Consider the following 20,319-nt stretch of genomic DNA (forward strand, 5'->3'; position numbering starts at 1 on the left):
AGTGATTAGTCCGTTTGGAGTTGGTGACAGAAAAGAACGGTGTTCTGTCAAGAGATGGAAGGAAGTTATGGTTCATGAAGTAATGAGATGGAAATGAATGGTCCACTGAGCTCAGGAGATGAAAAGCATTAATGGTTCATTGAGCCTAGAGACAAAGCAACAATGATCCAAGGAGTAACAGGAGGGAAGGGAATAACAGTTCTTTCAGTTCTGGAGGCAGAGGACAGCAGCTGTCCATCGAGCCTAGAGATGGAAGAGGATGATGGCCCATTGATCCTAGAGAATAACCTAATAGTGGTCCTCTCAGTCTAGACCTCATGCGCACAATAGTTAAGCAAACAAGGAAACCAAAAGAATCAATGGTCCATCAGGATTTAAAGACCTAGAGTCACTTAGATCCACCCAGGTTGGTAAATGATTGGAAAGTTGTTAGCCTGGTAAGATGTAGAGGAGGAGGTAAATGATGTTGTATCACGCAATGGAAGGGAATGATTATTAGTCAAGCCTGGAGATGGAAGGACTGTGGATTATTGGAAGTGGAGGATGATGGGAATGATTAAATGTCAAGTTTTGTGATGGATGGGAATGATGGTCATCAAGAGAGGGACTGGATTCAAGTCCATTGAGGATGACGGTCCAGTCTGAAAAAGGCTGGATAAACTGCCCATAAAACCGAAAGGTGTATTTTCCAACAAACCTAGACAGGACACTTGACCATCCAGCCTAAAGTTTGAAGTAATGTGCACCATCCACCAAATCTAAAGGGAGAAGCTATGTATTGCCTAGAATCCTAGAGATGGAATAGCGGTAGTACAGACTTACATTTCATAAGTGGAGATCTTTGAGAGAACTACTGCACGTTTTCTCCTGCTCATGCCTGATATTCTGACAATTGGGGCACTGAGACTCCTCTTTCTAACTTAGGAAGTAACTGTTTACAAAGCAGTCTATGGTAGTTTCTCACTAAAGATCATCATTGTCAACTCCAGAAAGGAGTATATTTAAGGTCCAGGCCCATTGGGAATCCCCTGGAACAGAACTGTAGAGAGCCAATTCCTATGGTTTTCACAGCTCTGTGTTTCCTTTATAATTTTCTTTGGACACAGCTAAGGAAACTAGCAGATTTATCGAGAAGGCGGAAACGGGTTCCCTTCCACACTGTGGAAAGGAAGGATGCTCATCTTTTGGGAGACTGTGCCTAATGACTGCCATGTTATGTAGTGAAGTACTTATAACTGCCTTTGGTATGTCATAGCGGTGCTTTATCAGAAATGTGTAACTTTACAGATCTGACAAAATGAGTAATCGAGACAGACAGGTTACTCATTTGCCAAGCTACTTTGTGGAGTGAGCGATGGTCTGCAATGAAGGTGTATCAGGGAGGGCCGGGTAAGGAAAATACTTGTGAAACGTGACTATACAGGTCATGTGCAACCTCTCCATGAACTTAAGTAACTAAGAGACAACAAAGGTAAAAGAAAACACTCACCCAGTTGCAAAGGATGCTGGGACATTGCATGTGAACCATCCATTGCTGTGGTTGGGCAAGATAGATCTACCAATTCAGAATTCCATCCTCAGCTTTGAATGGTGTTATGATGTATAGATAATAAAACAGAGAAGACAAAACTAGTACAAGTCGAGAACCGAGTTGACGGCACAGATGATGGTTTGATATCGCTAATGGTTCATCAAAGCTTTCTCATGAAGAACCAGTCTCATGGTACCAAGGCAGTGGGCACTGCTGAAGGCGGAGTAGGGAATGACAGGATAGATGTTCTAAAATGCACACAGAGCTAAAAAAAAAAAAGAAAAGAAGAAAATAAAGAGATACAACAGAGTAGGACAGGTTTCCTGTAGAAGAGGGGTAGGGTACCAATGGAAAGGTTTGGGAAAAATAGAGCCCGTTAATGTGAGGGGGCAGAGAGAGGGAAAGAGATAGTGTGCATCAGTATGTAGGTGAATACGTTAATATTTTACAGCAGGGCAAGATTAGCTCCTAGCTATAGTGAAGGGAGGTGAAAACTAGGTTTCCATTGGGGGGTAGAAAAGTGAAAAAAATCCTTGGACAATGGCAAAAGCACATTTTAGTTTGGAACTTGAAATATGGTTAGAGGCGGACTACTTGCATCTTACTGGTCATATGATGGGCACTAATAGGGACTTAGCAGGGTCTCCGAGCAGGAAGCTTGTGTTCAAACGGATGAATTCCTTTAGGGTCAGATAATCCGGGCACAGGTTAAGAAGAGGAGAAGCTGGTGCCAAATTTCAGTTAAGAGAGTTCCGAGGAAAAAGCAAATATCTGAGGAGAAAAAAAGATTTTGAAGGCCAGGATTCTAGGAGTTGGGCAGAACCACTAATTGAAAGGCAAAATGTAAAGCTAGGAGGATGAGTACTCCAGCTTACAAAAACCTCAAATAAAAGGATGAAGAGGAACAATTAGTCAGAATGGATTCTGGGGAGAAAGAGGCACTGGAGAAGGGGAATTTATCTGAGGGGGAAAACGATTTAAAAAAGGAAGCTGGGATTATAAAGGTGGGAGGGATTAAAAGAGTAGAAGATGGTTAAAAAGGGGGAGGGATTAATTACAGGCAGCTGCCACCAGAGCTAATGTTAACACAGAGTCGTCAACCTTTTCGGTAACATCCTGTTTAGCCCACAGCGAGACTCACAATAAGGGGTAATCCTCGGGGAGATAAAAAGCAGCTTTCAGACCTCTCAAAAAGGTTTAGACTGTAGCCTAACGTCAGACAGTGTTGCAGCTCACAGAGACTGTGGTGTGAGCTACAGGCCAGGAGTCACGATCTACTGAATGTGCAGACTGATTCTTCTTTAACAGCATCTCATCTCAATATGGGATTTAGGCCTTTACCTGCATGCTCTCCCCTGAGGCAGCTGAATTCCGGCAGCAGAGTGTGGCATTACCATCTGCAGCTGCAATAGTTGTGTGGGACTGCCAAGGTCTTGGCCCCTTCCTCCAACCATAGAGTTTTAGTGATAGGGGCTGCACCACTCATCCTTCTCCTCTTCTAGCAGGATGATGAAATGACTAGCCAGGGAACCATTATTCACACGATGTCCTCCAAGGAGGGTACATGAACGGAAATAGCTGCCAGGTTCTCTCTGGCACAGAAGAGGAGCACGATCTTCCCAGGCAGAAGTGTATTAGAGACCCTTGGTGAGACAGCTATAGCCACCAATCCCCAAAGATACACTAATGAGGTACTACTACACCCGACTGGTCCTTGGTTGGCTCTATGCCCCTGCGAACGACTGCCTGCCCTGCAAGTCTGGATGGATTCATGTTGGAGCAACCTTATTGAGAAGTCCTACTTGCAGCATAACCAAGTACATGTGCTTGCTTCCATGACAGTCCGGGCTATGCATACCATGCACCTGTCTACGCATGTCATCGGTATAGCGGTGCGAAGGTACCGACATGGCAAAAAAAAAAAAAAAATTGAGATGTCTAGATATTCGAGATGAATAACTGGGAGGTTGCTGCACATTTAGTGAGTTGCGGCACAATTAATTCGGACGAGAATTCAACTTTGGTTCAAAAAGTAAGCGCTGAAAAAGTTCTTGAACCTGCAGTCCATCTGCTGCCTTGTAAACTGTACTTCATTTTTCATTTGCATGCGTCAGACAACAGGTGCTAATCTCTTACACATTAGATTTATCATTTCTGTGGAATATTATGTGTCAATACTTATGAAAATGCAAGTCTATTTTTGTACACTGCCTGATCTATAGCACAGTTTGTTCCTCTAAGTTCCTATTCCTTCTTAAACCTTATTTATGCATGCCCTTACTGACTGTGCATGTTAACATTTACCACAAACCGCTCTTGACTGGGTCTGAAGTAGTGAACCGAAGGCCTGTGGTTGCAGTGGGGGCAGAGGGTGGCAATCATAATGCAGGGACAACATTTAAATCCGATTAATGTTTAGAGTAAAATGATCTGGCACCATCTTCTAATGTAATAATGCCATTTGAGACTTCCAGTTAGAGGCAATCATGTCAGACTTTGAACTATTCTCCTCTAAAAGAGGTTTTTTATAATTAAAGAAGCATAAAGGAAACTTGTGCTCAGATGTAGCACAGGCGTGATCAAACAGCCGACACTGGACATATTAAACATGGCCAAATATTCCCATAATGAAAAGACTGCTGCTGGAGATTGCAGGACGAGCAATCGTCCGTGTGTGCTTAGCATGAGGCATGACTGACTTAGGAGTCCAATTTCTCTGGCAATGTGCGCTGCCACTGAGTCAACCTACCCCGCTGTACAAACTCAGATTTTGGTTAAAAGCAAGACCGATGCAAATGTTGCATCGGAGACGGGTCTGTGGCTACCTGGCCAGGCACTGCACTTCTGATATTGGAGTGCATAGTGAGAAATAGGGTACCAAGATCCGCACCAAGAGAAGGGGTACCATATGTGGGTGAAAGGAGTCAAAGGGCTCTCCTAAATATCTGACAAATACATGGTTCAGTTTGCTGACCTCCCAATCTAACCATGGTTCTAAAACAACCCTATCGGTAGAGATGTTCGCTTTAAGCCATATATTCTCAGTAGGCCAGTCAGAAACTGTCGACACGGCAGCCATAAGGATATTTTTCATTAAAGTAGCATTTGGCCCAACGTTTGCCCTCCCTAACATAGAGCAAAGCTTCTTAAAATACCTGTGAGTCAGTCATCTCTGCTGGACCATACAATCAAAGGAGGACCCAGTCAATGAAAAATGTAAACAACATTTCCTTTTCCAAGTACACAATGTATAAAATACAGGTAAAAGCAAGTGATTAAAGTGTAGCTATAACAAAAACAGAGAAAAATGGACAAGGTCTTTGCAAAGTTGATCAGGTTTGTGGACTTGTTCCAAAGTACTCCAATTTGAATAATAAATCAGGCTGAAAGTGGCAAAGTAGTCCAGAATCAATAGTTTTTAAATGGTGGCAAATCACATTAGACAGCTGTTAAGGCACGCAGGAGCTCCTAAGTTTGAGCAGGGACGGGGATCCGTGATAGGCAAGGTCAGTTCACTTCTTCGGCCCGAAGCTCTGATGTCCATTTCAACAAACTACAAAAGAGCATTCTTCTTTTCTAAGTTGAGGATGCCCTGGGCTCCCAGATGCTAGTGATAGTGGCTGTTTTTCATAAACAGTCGGGCTTCTTAGGAAGTGGGCAATACTCTGGAGAGAACAAAATCTACTGGACAATTTAAAGATCTTTGCTGTATCAGGCTAAAAAAAAAAAAAAAAACTGATTGGCCTTCTTACCCCTCCCCTCAACGAGATGGGTGCACTTTAGGGTGTGAACACCCCAAAAGCCAAGGGTCATCTCATGAGCACTGCACTCAAGAAGGTAGGTAATACACTGGAGCCCACGAGTAAGGTGACAGGGCTCTCAATGAGCCTAGGGATGTCCAGCACCCCTCGAGGCAGGGAATACATGGTTCCCAATAGGTAAGGGCTAATCTTGGAACATATGTCATCACTGTTAAGCGTCAAAGAAGATTTCACATCAATAAATATTATTTTTACTTTTTAAAACGTTTCTTGACTAAACAAACTGCCTAGGATAAAACTGTAGGATAGAAGGAAAAAAACAAACTCCACAAGGAAGGATTTGGTTGCTTCGCATTTTGTATTTCATCTTCTTCAGGCTGCTGGAACAGCCTCACAGCCCCAAGTCGGTAGAATGGTCTGAGGGGGCATCTGTTATATGAACAGGGATCCACATCTCCCTGGGGACCTGAGACAGTAGAAAAACTAGAGATAGGAGGATTTTTGACTTGAGACTACAGAGAAAGAATGTCGAGAAAAGAAGAGACCAATATCTTGTGCAGTGATTGTCACATGGGCATGAAGAGAACTGGCCGCAATGGATAGACCGTCACACTGCGGCTGCACCATCGGGTTCTCCGTCTTTATGACTCAGATTCCATCAGGAGCCTTCTTGCTAGTCCTTAGGACAAGAGTGGACCACAATATATTGCAAGTCACGGTTTTCAAATTTTAGGGGCTAGAATGCTTCCTGAATATTCTATTTTTAAGACATCTCAACTGCCTCTCGTTCAACATCATCTATAAACTGTGCCAACATACTACAGTTGCATTAAAATATAACATTTTATGTATTGAAAAATCTCAGTTATTTTCTTGCATGCCTAATCTATTCCTGTTAATAATTGGTGTTCATGTATTATTAAACCATCATGACCGTGGTACTACGGTCCCAGCATCCTTTGCTCACTGAGCGGGCCTTACATGCATCATGGCGCCCACCTTAAGGTCCCCCCCGAAGCCCCACCAAACCGATGTACCATTTAATAGGAACAAAATGGATATGCACATGCAAATGGTAAAGATGTTAGACGAGGCAAGCAAAGAGGGGGTTCAGAGAAAAAAAAGTAAGCAAGCAGAAGGATCTAAAAAGTGAGAGAAAAAAGAGAAGGAGAAAAAGCCCACTTACAGGAACCAGCTTCCAGTACCAGCGGGTGGGACACTGGCCACCGGGCAGGGCAGAGGTCAAAGGTTAGGAGAGAAGGAAAAAAGAGAGAAGGGATAAAATAAGGAAGCATTGAAACATCGAACCTCCGACGAGCAACCCACCAGCTACAGAGCGGACAAGACAGAAGGCGAGACATCTTTACAGAGGAAGAGACAAAGAGAAGAGAAGTTAGCACACGATCATGTCTGTGGTGGACCTCGACCCCGTGAGGCCGAGTTCATGCATCCACACTACGTCCACCACAGTGCGTTTGCAGGTTTTAAAAATAACATACACTGAGGCATGTGTGTGCTTACACCACTGATAAAAACATGGAGCCTGATTGTGGGCAAATACCGCCAGATACCCAAGGCCCGACCTGGTATTCTGCTTGAGCTCAACTCTCTTTCCCAGTCAGAGGAGACCTGTTTGGCATTGAGTTTATCTGCCCCCTGAACTGCAATGGAGAAAGGGATGAACCTCCATACAAAGTTGTGATCCTATTACATGATAACCCCCAACTGCGGCAAATAAACACCAAAACATTAGCAAAACTTGCTATTGCACCAAAGATTGCCCTACCTTCTCAAAAAGCTCGAAAACGAACAAAATGTATGCTTATAGCCTTAGAACCCGCCATAGCGGGCTCTACCGGCTATTAAAGGCCCGCTCCCCGCGTTAAATGCCCGAGCCGAAGGCGAGGGCATTTAACAAGGGAGAGGGACTTTAATAGCTGGTAGAGCCCGCTACGGCGGGTTCTAAGGCTATTAGAACATTCTGCCACTCAGGGCAGAATGTTCTATTAAAAAAAAAAATGTTCACGGAGCCCGAGGCGATTAAAATCCCCTCGGGCTCTGTGAGGCTTTACCGGCCAGTAAAAGCCCGCAGCACTCCATTGTCTTCAATGGAGCCCCCAGCATTCCAATGTTCTAATATTCATTACACTCACCTAATTTCAATACTAACTTCCCACCCGAAAATGTCCGACACTTGAAAGTGAACTGATGCGTCCACACAATCCCACCTCCACGGTTGGGCTCTGAAGTCTTTAAATCAGATTTCCAAAAATATGACAAAATTCAGAGGGCGGTTGTGGAGTAGCCGCAAAATGATATTCCTGGATTGTCATTTAAAACAAGTGGCTCACAAAAACATGGACATTTATTCTACAGCCAACAAGGTTGGGTTTTGCATTTCCGATAAACATTTTGGGTATTACTTTACACAGTAATCCTTTTTCTACACATAAAGAGGTGGGGGTTCTTTTCACTATAATTGGTGGGAGGGTGGAGGAGGCAGAAACCTCTTGTGTTACTGAAAATTATTTTGCCTACTGCTACACGATATTTACATAGGAATTTATTTGGGGTTTGTGCACCCTCCTGGAGAGCACATCCACCTCACACAATTAAGCCTGATTAGGTTTGGTGAGCACAACTGATTAGGTTTTAAAAGTGTTCACTTTCAAACTTTTTCGAGTATTTCAAAACGAGTCCAACACGGAACAGCCATCAAAACATTTTCTGTGCTGTGGAAGGCAATGGGCCACAGAAGGATACACAATTCAGCGGAAAGATGTTTCGAAGATGTGTGTGTATGGTGGATAATACAGGAGGCATTAACTGTTAACAGAATAACTGAGTTGCATACAGATGATTTCGAAATGCTACAGCAGTTCGCAGGGTTATTAAAAATGGAGAGAAAGTCGAATTTTAGGTGTTACAAAACTACAACTGTGGACACTCGAACAAGTTTGCATGCTGCAATCTTGGTATTGCATATGTCAATATTTGCGAAAAGGGGAAGCAGGTGAAACGCTTTGTTCCTAATTTGGCTGGATAATCTATCTGTGACGTGGATGTGCAGCGGAAAGCACCACTGTACTTGCAAATACACAACTTGGCAAAGACTCACCAAACAGATGTTTATTTTGTAGTCACCAATCTATTGAGCCCTATTATATCACTTCTATATACCTGCGCTGATTCCCTATCTGAAATTGAACTCTCAACAATATCCATCATGTGACTTAGATGAAACCCATTATACTTCTTTGGAAGTGTATGATTCTGTACAGAAAGTGAAAATCTAACGAATTTCCAGAATACAATAAATCTACAGGGTTCACCCCAATAAGAAGAGGGTATGGTGTGGTGGAAGCCCCATGAAGGGAATCTGCATGAGGCTAGTAGGATCCACATTTCACTGCCAGGAGACCCTATGGCACTCTACAAAAAAATAGAAGCTGAACCGAAGGCCGGACATATCCTTGTTCGATGCTCACTGAATTAACTACTCAGCCAATGAGTGACCAACAAGGACACGTGACAGCCTGTGCTTCAGTTCTACATCCATAAAGAGGGACAGAGGTCGGTTGTAAACTACCCTCACCTTCAGTTTACACAAAGGTGAACCTCCAGCATCTTCTTATCAGTCCAGTCCATAGTCCCTACTTTCCAGAGGTTCAGCTCACCGAGAACGTGGACTAAGTTACTACTACTGGAAAAACACATTTGGGTCCAGGATTGTGGTCGAACACAACAGGGTTCAATGTGACAGTAATAAGGGGGTGGGTTCAATCTAAAGTTTGGAGATTTGACTACCAGGTAACTACTTGCACAAGACCAACCAATATGTTTCAATGTGGACTAGGAAGATCTACAGAAGGGATAGTGGAATTTACCGCTGGGGGAGCCTGCCCATCTGAGGTGGGGGTCTGCCTTTGACTCAGCTCTCGCTCTGCACATTCGTGGAGGCTGCGATTGACCTGCAAAGGAAGGACACATATATCTAGTCAAAGTTTAGACAAAGTGGAATACTGATAAAGCGAGTGAGAAGGTGTAGTGAGGGGGAAAGAAGAGGTATGAGTGGAAGTAAAGGCTAAAGAGGGAGGAAAAGAAACTCGTTAGTGGAAGTTCCTTTTGAAGCTTAGGAGTAGAAGTAGGTCAGAGGCATAGTAAAGTTAAAAATGGGTTGACATGGAAATTAGAAATTTACAATGAGGGATCAAGAGGAGAGGAGTGACGGAGGATGAGGCAAAGACAGACCCTGACGTAGGATGGAAAATGCATTTTGTGGCGAGGGTTGCATTGAAAGGGAATGCCACTATTCTAGATTAAAGGGACCTTTAGCTCAGGAAACTTCAAGATTCGTGACGAGAGGACCAGGTCTCCTTGAGGGCTCAATTGCTTGTGGGGTGGATGAGGGCATAAGATCTTTTGTAAGGTGAAGGTCTTCAGAATAGATCGGATGCAGACGTAAGGCCTTCAGGAAGGCTAGGGTGCAGAGATAATTGGCAGACTAGAGGAGGACCTGTAAGCTTGGCTAGGAGGTGGCTAGAATTCAGAAAGACTCACATACTCGGCTAGGTGAGAGCCTCCATAAGGACTCAGGTGATAGGCCAAGTGAGGGTCTTAAGGAGGGTTTGGCTATGGTAGAGATTTTCATGAGGTCACAGATGCCTGGCCAGGTTAGGAGAGTAGAGAAGCAAATCTGAGAGGACAGCAAAAATGCTCAGAGATGTAGGGAGGGTGGAGGTGCAGGGAGAGTCAGAAAGAGTATTAATATTAGAAAAGGGAACGACGGAGGCACCAGGATAGAAGGGAGTGTGGAGAAGTTTTGGGAAGGAGATGGGGGTGACCGGTTTGGGGGAAGTCAGATGAAGATGCCTAGGGAGGCTTAAATAGTGTTGATGTACCTTGTCCACCCAGCAAAGCAGCTTTTGTTCCCAGGCCCCCGAAGTTCGTTCCACACCAATGGGAGCACTCAGCGTCTCGGTAGAGTGTGTTCCAAATGCTGCCATCAGAGCATCGATCATGGCCAGGTGAGCACCCTGTGGGGGAAACAAAGAGCGGCACAGGTTTAAACAACAGCAGACACAAGCATAGAGGCCAATGGGTTTCAAGCTGGTGGCATCTTCAATCTGTTTTGGTAGTTTCAGTGCGGAATGCTTCAATGTTTGACGGGTTTCCATGAGAGGCATGAAAAGCATCTACATACATGAACATATTCCTGTAAGCATTGTTAGAAGATTGGGGTCCCGATGTACTAATACATTTTGTAGTTGCAAACCCCACAAGGACATTTTACAAAATATTTAATCCCTTTTCTAAATCGGTAAAGCCTTTCCAAATCGCAAAGGGAGTTTTGCGACTCAGTCTGAATCTCAATTAGGTGAGGTGCATGAAAGGGCATCCCCTCCAAATTGTGAATCACAATGAGATGTTTAAATGATTTGAAATTGCAAACAACAGAAGTTGTACCTCCATTTCTAAGGAGGTGGCAGCAGATTTTCAAAACATATCAGGGGGCCTAAGGGGGAGCAGGCAGTAGTTTCCGGGGATCACTGCCTATTCCCTCTTGCCTTTGATAAGCTCCCAAACAGGAAACTTTTTTTAAGCAATACAAAGTCCTCTAAGAATCACAGGTCGCATTACAAAATTACAAGTAGTCAATGCTCAGTTTGCACTCCCTATTTGCGATCTGTCAGGAGGTTTTGATAAAAGTGGTTATTGCACATCAGTTCTATGTGTATATGCTGTTAAAAATGCACACAAAACTGAACAGCAGTGACAAAAGGCTGCCTTTATAGCCAGGTTGCCACTAATTTCGATCTATCCTGACCTCTAACGGACGTCGCACTTATTTCCACTCACCACAAACTGACATGAGTTGTCCTAACTTTTCAACTCCCTAAAAGTGCCAATATAATAAGAGTGTTCGCCTTAAATTACTTATATTTCTAATCACTGCATAAAGTACCCATAACTGTGGATGCCATATATAATATCTTGTAAGTATTTCACAGCTATGCTTCAGGATTTCATCCCATTGAGTTTCCATGTTTCTGCTGGCTATACATACCCCACTGTCCTATCTGATCAATATGCACCACACATTATCCTTCTCTTTCCCAGTCTACTCTAGCATAATTGCCTTCCTTAGATTTCCTTACTGCACACCACTGCCGACCATGCCTACTTGCCACACATCACTGCTGACCTTGCCTACTTGCCACACATCACTGCTGACCTTGCCTACTTGCCCCACGCCAGCCCTGCCTCCCCTCACCACACGCCAGCACCCCTGCCTCCCCTCACCACACGCCAGCACCCCTGCCTCCCCTCACCACACGCCAGCACCCCTGTCTCTCCTCACCACACACCAGCACCCCTGTCTCTCCTCACCACACACCAGCACCCCTGTCCCTGTCTCTCCTCACCACACACCAGCACCCCTGTCTCTCCTCACCACACACCAGCACCCCTGCCTCTCCTCACCACATGCCACAGCCCCTGGTGCCAGCTCAATGTACACCATTTCAAGCCAACCACTTCTGCTCACCGCATGTCACTGCTCCCATGTCTGACCACACACCACTGCCATCACAGCTTTTCACCACCCATCACTGCCCTCACTTCAGCTAACAAAGGAGTTATAGAGAAAGTTAAGTCTGTGGGCAGATAATGCATCAGGGGCGCAGAGAGAAAAGCCTTCAAATTATGGAAGTCTTCCTAATATAACCACGTCTGTAAGCATCATTCTTTACTCTGGTGTTATAGCTGGGCTCCCCATCTGATTAACAGGACAGGCCACACTTCTGGGAGCCTGGCCTTAGAAGCTCCACTCACACTGAGAAATTCCACACTGTCTGCCGGTGCAAAGAACCCATGGGCTCTTCCTCAGTTCTGAAAATAATGAACTCCACTGGTAAATCCAGACTTCTCTGATGGCCAACACTTGGTCCACAAAACAAATCAGGGATTTTAGGTCTTTGTTTCTTTGAAGCTTAACTTTCTGCAAACCAGCTCTTTCCAGGCTAGCATTTATTGTAGTGGGGGTGTGGGATCTTTGTGAGAGGACGTCTTCATGGATAGGAAGGAGCTTTCTCTTGAGAGAAAAACAGTAGAATACTGGGGTCCTATACTTTCAGAGATGGAAGCATAACCCTCTATAAACACTCAGTCTCCATGCTTCCTCTTTCCCTGCAGCGAGGAAGACTCCTCCCTGCCGCCTCCTCCTCCTCCTCCGTTACCTTCTGACCTGTCTTGCAGTTCATTAATGACTCTCATAAAAGAGTGAGGGTTTTCCTGTGAAAGGAAAGTAGGATGGCTCTCGAGTAAGGAATTTCTTTCCCCTCACCTTGAAGGGTTTTTGGAGACAGCTGCCCTAGGCACTTAAATCCCTTGCAAAGACCTCACTTCAAATAAATATGTGCTTTATATCTCAGGAAGGTCCTTTCCACACGTTCCACATGGCACCGCCAGTCAAGAGAGCAATCAATTCATGTGTTCTCTTTGTGGCTTATTCCTTTTGTCATGTGTTCTCATACACAAAATAGACAGGTTTTCCTTAGAGGCCACAAGAGGTTCCCATTGGCCTATGGTTTGCTTTCTCAGGTTGAGCCTCTAGACAACACATGCATTTTCTGCAGTGAGGAGTATTGTGGCTTATTTTGAATGTTAAGGGACTTGGAGCCCACTCATTGCTTACTACTGGTTGGCATCCCTTGTCACACATTTGCCTGCTCCTAATTGGTGCTCCAGCTTGTCAATCATACAAATGTCCTTCCCACAGAGAATTCCCTCTTTACCATCAATTAAAAGCTGGCATCTGTATTTTTATTGGTTCCTTTTCAAAGCCCGTAACTAACATTTGCATGCTTTCCATTTTTCATTAGTTTTAGACTGTCCAATGTGTCTTTGTCCCTCTCGTGGAGCATGCCTGTTTATTGTAGGTTTCCATAACTGCACACTTTCTGTAAACAGACCTTCAAACTTTTATTTTCTTGTCACATTTGCTATGCATTCAAAGACAACGGTCAAATGCCAGCCTGTCTTCCGGTGGAACATATCTGGGAGTGTGAAAAGAAAGGATATTTTCTAGCACACAACAAAATTTTAATGTTTGTAAATGAAGTGTGCAAATATTTCAGGATACATCAGAATTAGGAGAACACAAACGAAGCACTTTTTTTGCACTTCTGAAGTGTGCTGCAAACAAGTATTTTAATACAATCAAAACAAATCAATATACTAGGTGATTCCATTCCCACACAATACAATATTTGTTGTGCACTATACAGTTATCAGTAAAACTATGTCTGTGCAAATGTAATTATTATTTCAATTGAAAATATGTTGTCTGTAACAGAAGTGCACTACCACACCATGCCTATTACTATGCAACTTAACACCCCTCCATTTTACTCCACTCTTTGCAAATCCCTCTATGCCACACCACTCTATAAAACTCTACGACACTCCACCCTACTCTACGACACTCCACCCTACTCTACGACACTCCACTATCTTTTAGCCATGCTCTACAGCAGTCCAGCTAGTGCACAACATGCCTAAACACATTGGCAAAAACCAATGGGTTCTGCATAGACAAGAACTGTTGGCCTTGCCAACGCTTGTTTTCTTATTGTTAAGCACTCCACGAGAGGGTGCGCATTTTTGCCATCTCCCTCATGTACTTTTCTCATCCTGTGGTCCTAGTTGCTCTTTTTCCCTTTTACGCTGCCCCTGTGCTCCCACGCACCCTATGTAGCTTTCCCACAACTCTGGTTTCCCCCATCCCCGCCCTTGCTTTGCCACCAATGCCCTACCCTGTTACTTTATCTCTCCCTCTCCCCTGTGTTGCTACGATGTACCTCCACCCTCCTTCGGGTTGATTCTATCCCGTGTTGATGTTCTCCACGGTTGCCTCTGTTTTTCCACTTGATTGTGTTCCAACCCACCACTGCTTTAAAAAAAAGAAAAACAAACAAAAAAAAAAACTAACAAAAACATTTCTTTTTAGTTAGCTATCCAACCCAGAATGGTGACAAAAAAAAAATAAACAAAAAAAGTGGCAGAGTTGTTTGTTGGGGCAGCGCACGCATGGGTGTTGCGCATGCCTACAAAATGAAGTTTGGATGTGTCAAAGGTGTTTTTTTAGGTTAAAAAATGTAGGCGCTCTGCATTGCATCGGCAATGCTGTGCAACATGGCTAAGAAGATTTGTCAAGGTCAATAGGTCACATAGATGAGGCTCATTGACTTTGCCAATTTTTGTTTTACCATCAATCGTAACATACCATCGAAAGTTTAGAAGGAATTTTCTGGCATGTGCCTAACCATGCCCCGCAGACACCTCCTACCCTCCCCCCCCCCCCAAGAAAACAATTTAATTAGTGAAACTGTGTTACAGCTTAATAAGAACGTTCTAAATAATTCTACCATTACTGCTCTAAGAAGGTGGGCCTTGGGGGGTCTTCAATTATATCTCAGATTAACTATTGTAATACTCTCCTTGGAGGGTTTCCACACAAAAATTTTTTTGAAAGAGTTCAGAATGCCCACTGGATGCCAGATTAGGAAAGTATAACTGCAATGCGTTTTCAGAGCGCATGAAACTGCTGGTTGGTGTGTCAGAACAGGGTACACTTCTCAGAATCCTTTGGGTAGACTCAATGTGCGTAGGGCTCGAGCTATCTATATTTAGTTACAGAGCCCTACACCCAAAAGAGGTGCCTCCACTCACTGGGGACAGAGGGCTCATTCCAGAGTGAAGATGGGTAGGAAAAGAACAGAGGATTTCCTGTCCTGGCAACCCAAATGTACAACATGTCAAACAATAGCCTGAGAAGGAAGACTTTAAAACGTCAACTTTTTACAAAATAAGTGAGGCTACTTGTAATAATGTTAAGACAAAAGCGAGTGACTGGTCAGCATTGATGCTACCAGAAGGTACACTGTCAAGAAGGCAGTGAACAAGATCACCGACTGGCATGCCTTCTGGCACGGTATTTTCAAGTCTACCTCTCACCCCTATGTACAGTGATGCCAGGAGAAGATCTGGTAAACGGCAAGAAATGGAAACCAATCGGGAAGGCAGTTGCTGAAAGGATTGCTTTAAGGAGCCCATTGTGAATGGGGCCTGGGGGTGTACGGAAGAGTATGCTGGGGAAGAGGGAGTCTAGTTGAGAAAAGGGGAGCTTCTACAGAGCTTCACATAGGGGGGTTGTGTGTTCTTTGGGGGACGGGCGATGTTACTGGGAAGCAGCACTGAGGCTGCATTAACGCAGGTGAATTAGTACTCACAGAGAGGAGTAGAGCGTCTCCCAGATGCGTGTGGTTTCCATTATGGAGTGTGGCAGAAACGTGAGCAGGAGCTTGACTTTCCCAAACTTTGGGGGATGGCAGGGCGGGGGCAAAGCAGGAGTGATGTTGCGGGCATGAAAGATGAACTCCGGGGACCTTACTTTACCCATCCTCTGGCTGCAGGGCAGTGGGCGGTTGTGAAACGGGCTGCAGTTGGGTGGCCAGTGTCACTTAGTCCATCGCATCTGGGTTCGGCTGTATTTCCAAGTCTCCAGTCAATGGCTGACAATGAAAGCCGACCATATGTTGTTAACATTAGGTATGTTTGATAGCTGAGCTGCCGAAACTCTGCGCTCAGAAGGAGTCACGTCGATGAAAGGTTTGTAAAATTCCGTTATATAACCAGAAACCAGCAGAAGGGCCAAGCAGAGCGAGTGCGCGTACACCGTCCGCCCCGCGAATACCAAGCAGTTCACCCAGGCCGCCGCTGGGAGTCGCTGGACGTGGTCTAAACCACGAGCGCGGTGAACCCGGAGCCGCAGGCATCAAGGAGTCTCTTGTGAACCTCGAGGGTCTGTTGATGTGCAAAGCTGTTTCTAGTACTCCGGACGAAAATAACTCCTAATAAAAAGGCGACATACTTGCACGGTCAGCATGAAAGGATGGGAAGGCTGGAGCGAGTCCCAGCCACCGGAAAACGCAGTCTCATTAGGCCCAGTTCGTGCTGGATTCCTGCCAACACGCCTTTGAATAAATAAATTTAAAAAAAAAAAAAAAAAAAAAAACGTTCCCTTTCACAGATACAGTGTACAAAACTGCAGTAAAAAATCTCCAGTGTGAAGGAGTGGGGGTGCGACAAGCATTTGCAATACAATGGGTCTCGCATTTGCAAGAGTTAGAGCTATTGGCGTTGTAAATTACAATGTTTTTTTACCCATGTGTTTGTTTTGGAGTGGAGAGGACGTAGGTGGTGTGGCGTGGAATTATGTGGGTTGTGTTAAGCTATGCTATGTTGTGTTGTGTCATGCTATGATATGTTATGTTGTGTTATACTATGATAGGGTATGTTGCCTTATGTTGTGTTATATGTTGTGTTGAGCTATGTTATGTTGTGTAAAATTATGCTATGTTGTGTTTTATGCTATGTGTTATATTTTATGCTATACTATGTTGTGTTAGAATAGCATAAGACGATATATGTTGTGTTAAGCTATGTTGTGTTCCTTTATCCTATGTGTTATGTTATGCTACACTATGTTATATTGTGTTATGTTATGCTATGTTGTGTAATGTTATGCTATGGTATATTGTGTTATGGTATGGTGTGTTATGGTATGGTATAGTATGTTGTGTTATGTCATTCTATGTCGTGTTATATTGTGTTGTGTTATTCTATGCTGTGTTATGTTTTGCTATGCTGTGTTATGTCATTCTATGTCATGTAATGTTATGCTATGTTGTGTTAAGCTATGCTGTGTTAAGCTATGCTGTGCTATATTGTGTTATGTTGTGCTATGTTATGCTATGTTTTATATGCTATGTTATATTGTTTTTATGTTATGCTATGTTATGCTGTGTTATGCTATTTTATGCTATGTCGTGTTATGTTATGTTGGGTTATGCTATGTTGTGTTATATTATGCTATGCTGTGGTATGTTGTGTAGTATGCTATGCTAAGCTATGCTGTTATATTAGGTTGTGCTGTGCTATGTTGTGTAATGTTATGTTATGTTATACTCTGCTATGTTGAGTTATGCTATGGTATGTTGTGTTATATTGCGTTATGTTGTGTTATATTGTGTTATGTTATGCTAAGTTGACTTATGGTATGCTATGTCGTGTTATACTGTGTTATGTTATGCTATGCTGTGTTATGCTGCGCTATGCTGTGTTATATTGTGTTATGCTATGCTATGTTGTGCTATGCTGTGTTATGTTGTGCTGTTATGCTCTATGCTATGTTGTGTAATATGCTATGCTATAATGTGCTATGTTATGCTGTGTTGTATTATGTTGTGTTATATGCTATATTATGTTGTGTTATATACTACACTATGTAGTGTTATATTATGCTATATGCTATGTTGTATTACATGGTATGCTATGGTGTGTTATACTGTGTTATGTTATGCTATGTTGTGCTGTTCTGTGTTGTGCTATGCCGTGGTATGTTGTGTAATATCCTATGCTGTGTTGTGCTATGCCGTGGTATGTTGTGTAATATCCTATGCTGTTATGTTATGCCGTTATGTTGTGCAGTATGCCATGTTGTGTTGTGCAGTGTTGTGTTATGCTATGGTATGTTGTGTTATGCTATGGTATGCTGCGCTATGCTGTGTTGTATTGTGTTATGCTGCGCTATGCTGTGTTATATTGTGTTATTTTATGCTAAATTGTGCTGTGGCACAATTTAACACTTGGTGGTGAATGGTAGTGATTGGAATCTAATAATACAAGGTTATCCAACGTGTGTCAGCAGGGTCTACACTGGCCAACCAAGGAGAAAGAAAATTGTATCTTCAAAGATTAGGGAAAGTGCCAAGAGGGCAGACTGAGCGTTCTAAAATGGCATTCCTGGTCACCCCTTCCTCGAATTCCACCTTGCATTCCTTTCCCAGACTCCTCTCTCATCCTATCTTACTGGCCTTTTAAGATTCTTTGGGGTTCTGGCATCTTGTCTACACTGAGTTCAGCTAATTTTGATACTCATGTCCCCTTTATCTCGACTAATACCTGGATGCTGTCCTTCAACATCCAGTTCTGAGATAGAGTCTGCCCAATGTGAGCCAACAATGAGTGGACACACTACATTAGTGGTTCCCAGCCTGTGGTTTGGGTGTCCGCAAAGCCTTCTCAGGGGGTCCGCGAGAGCCTAAAAAAGTAAAAAAAAATATTACCAAATATTGACAAATTAGGTCCCCAGCTTCCAGTAATGACTCAGGCGGGGTCCCCGGATTCCCATGATGATTAAGTGTGGGGGTCCCTGGGTTCCATTAATGTTAAAGTGGGGGTCCACAGAAACCAAAAGGTTGGGAACCACTGCCCTACATGAAGGAGAATTACACGCGACGTCTGATTCAAGTTACAAGCTTCTGTGCCACTGTTGTGCAAAGAACCACCCTGGAACTGCTGGTAGCTCGTTCAAAACTTAAGAATAAATGTGGAGTCCTTGGGGTGGGGGCGGAGAGGGGGGTGGTTTGCTCTGGACCCAGGCTTCACAGGCCTTTTCTTGCTGAGATGTAGGAGTAGTCAAAAGCTCTCTTCAGATAACTCTGGCTCAGTGGTAAAGACTCACCACAACGAACTATGAGGTGTGTTCACCACCAAGAAAAGAACCTCAAAGAAGAGGAGACCCACAAGCCAACTCTGCCGCCGAATATTGGGGCTGGGCTGTACAATGAGAAAACCTGGCCTACAAATTCTTATCCAGTAATTCGAAGTATCCGCCGGATTGGCTGCTCTCAAGAGACAGTAATCGAACAACTGGATACTTCTCTTGGTTGCTGGGACAGGTGCAACACAGCAGTCAGGGATAAGTCATGTCAATAGTGCACTTCATTGCTATGATGAGCTTATGTCCTAGCTGTATCAATCTGTGTACTCTAGCTTGAACATAGAACGCCTCACTCACTGGGAGAGAGGCAGATTTAGGAAGGGATGCGTAATTTATCCCAACCATCTCTAGATCATTCTGGCCTAATAAAGACTTTTCCCATGGACCCTGTGCATTTAGATATATGAATTGCTAACCTGTACTCTCAAAAACTGACAGACACCCGCACAGCAGCATGCCTAGGCCAAATGCACCGGATCTGTGCTAAAGGGATTAGAAAGTACATAAACTGACATATGGAGCATGAAAGGATACTAGCAGTAACCCTCAGTACACCTCTTCCCGTTCAGTGAAGGTTGCTGAATGACCCACAAGCTCCCTGTCCGCCGCTTGCACCCCACAGCAGCACAAAGTCATTTCTTAGCAGGAGGAGGCCTATGAGGAGTCTCTCTCGACTAGGTTTACTATGCACGTACCTGCTTTGAACCAATGCCCAGTACTATATCAATACTGATGTATGTGAATGATTGCCATGTTCTGTCACTTAGAAGCCGGTACACTCTTGCAGGGGATTTCTCCCGGAATGAGTCAAGCACTTTAAAGACCATGGACCATGAACATCATGCTTTCGTTGCATGGCTCCAGTTTCTAGGAAACCCAGAGTACAGCCAAACATTTCTCCCAGATATTGGGTTTCCTGTATTTCTCTCAGCCAGAGTTTCCCACTGAGAAGCACAGTCCATGACCCGGAAATGGGGTAATTTGGTGATCTAGGCGTTTTTCAGAACTGGGTGCACAAACCCAAACTCAGGACTGTAGAGTACAGAGGCTGACCAGGGAGGGTGTCTCAGCATGTCACTCAACCAAACAGCACAATGCTGTCATGCTGCACTGACTCGTCAGAACTAAACAGAGCGCTTCCTTTAAGAAGACACTTTGATTCGGGGGGAGGAGGACACTTGATTATCCACCATTTTGAACAGGGAGTCAACTGAGCCAGCCTTTCTGAACAGTAGCTGGTACGGAGATGCAGTTTGTGATGGGTCCCGCTCTACCCCTGTGTCTAGTACTGCACTGTGGCCAGACGTGGACTGAATACTGGAATGGCATATAGGAGTATCTTGGAGAAGCCCTGAAGGACTCTCAGCACAAGGGTGGTCAGACAACGGAAAGTAGCCGTG

General features: G+C 44.1%; 1 protein-coding gene across 4 annotated transcripts in view; it reads right to left on the reverse strand.

Moving 5' to 3' along the window:
• CAMSAP3 (calmodulin regulated spectrin associated protein family member 3) overlaps positions 1-20,319 on the reverse strand; it is a 220,901-nt gene that overhangs the window by 76,801 nt on the left and 123,781 nt on the right. For all 4 annotated transcript variants that reach the window (XM_069230366.1, XM_069230368.1, XM_069230365.1 and 1 more), the window contains 2 exons: positions 10,194-10,328; positions 9,180-9,263 (listed from right to left, as the gene is read on the reverse strand). In XM_069230366.1, coding sequence (XP_069086467.1) covers positions 9,180-9,263; positions 10,194-10,328 — 219 coding nt within the window. The remainder of the gene's footprint in view (positions 1-9,179; positions 9,264-10,193; positions 10,329-20,319) is intronic.

This window comes from Pleurodeles waltl, chromosome 4_2, assembly GCF_031143425.1.
Source record: "Pleurodeles waltl isolate 20211129_DDA chromosome 4_2, aPleWal1.hap1.20221129, whole genome shotgun sequence".
In the NCBI taxonomy this organism is placed as follows: domain Eukaryota; kingdom Metazoa; phylum Chordata; class Amphibia; order Caudata; family Salamandridae; genus Pleurodeles; species Pleurodeles waltl.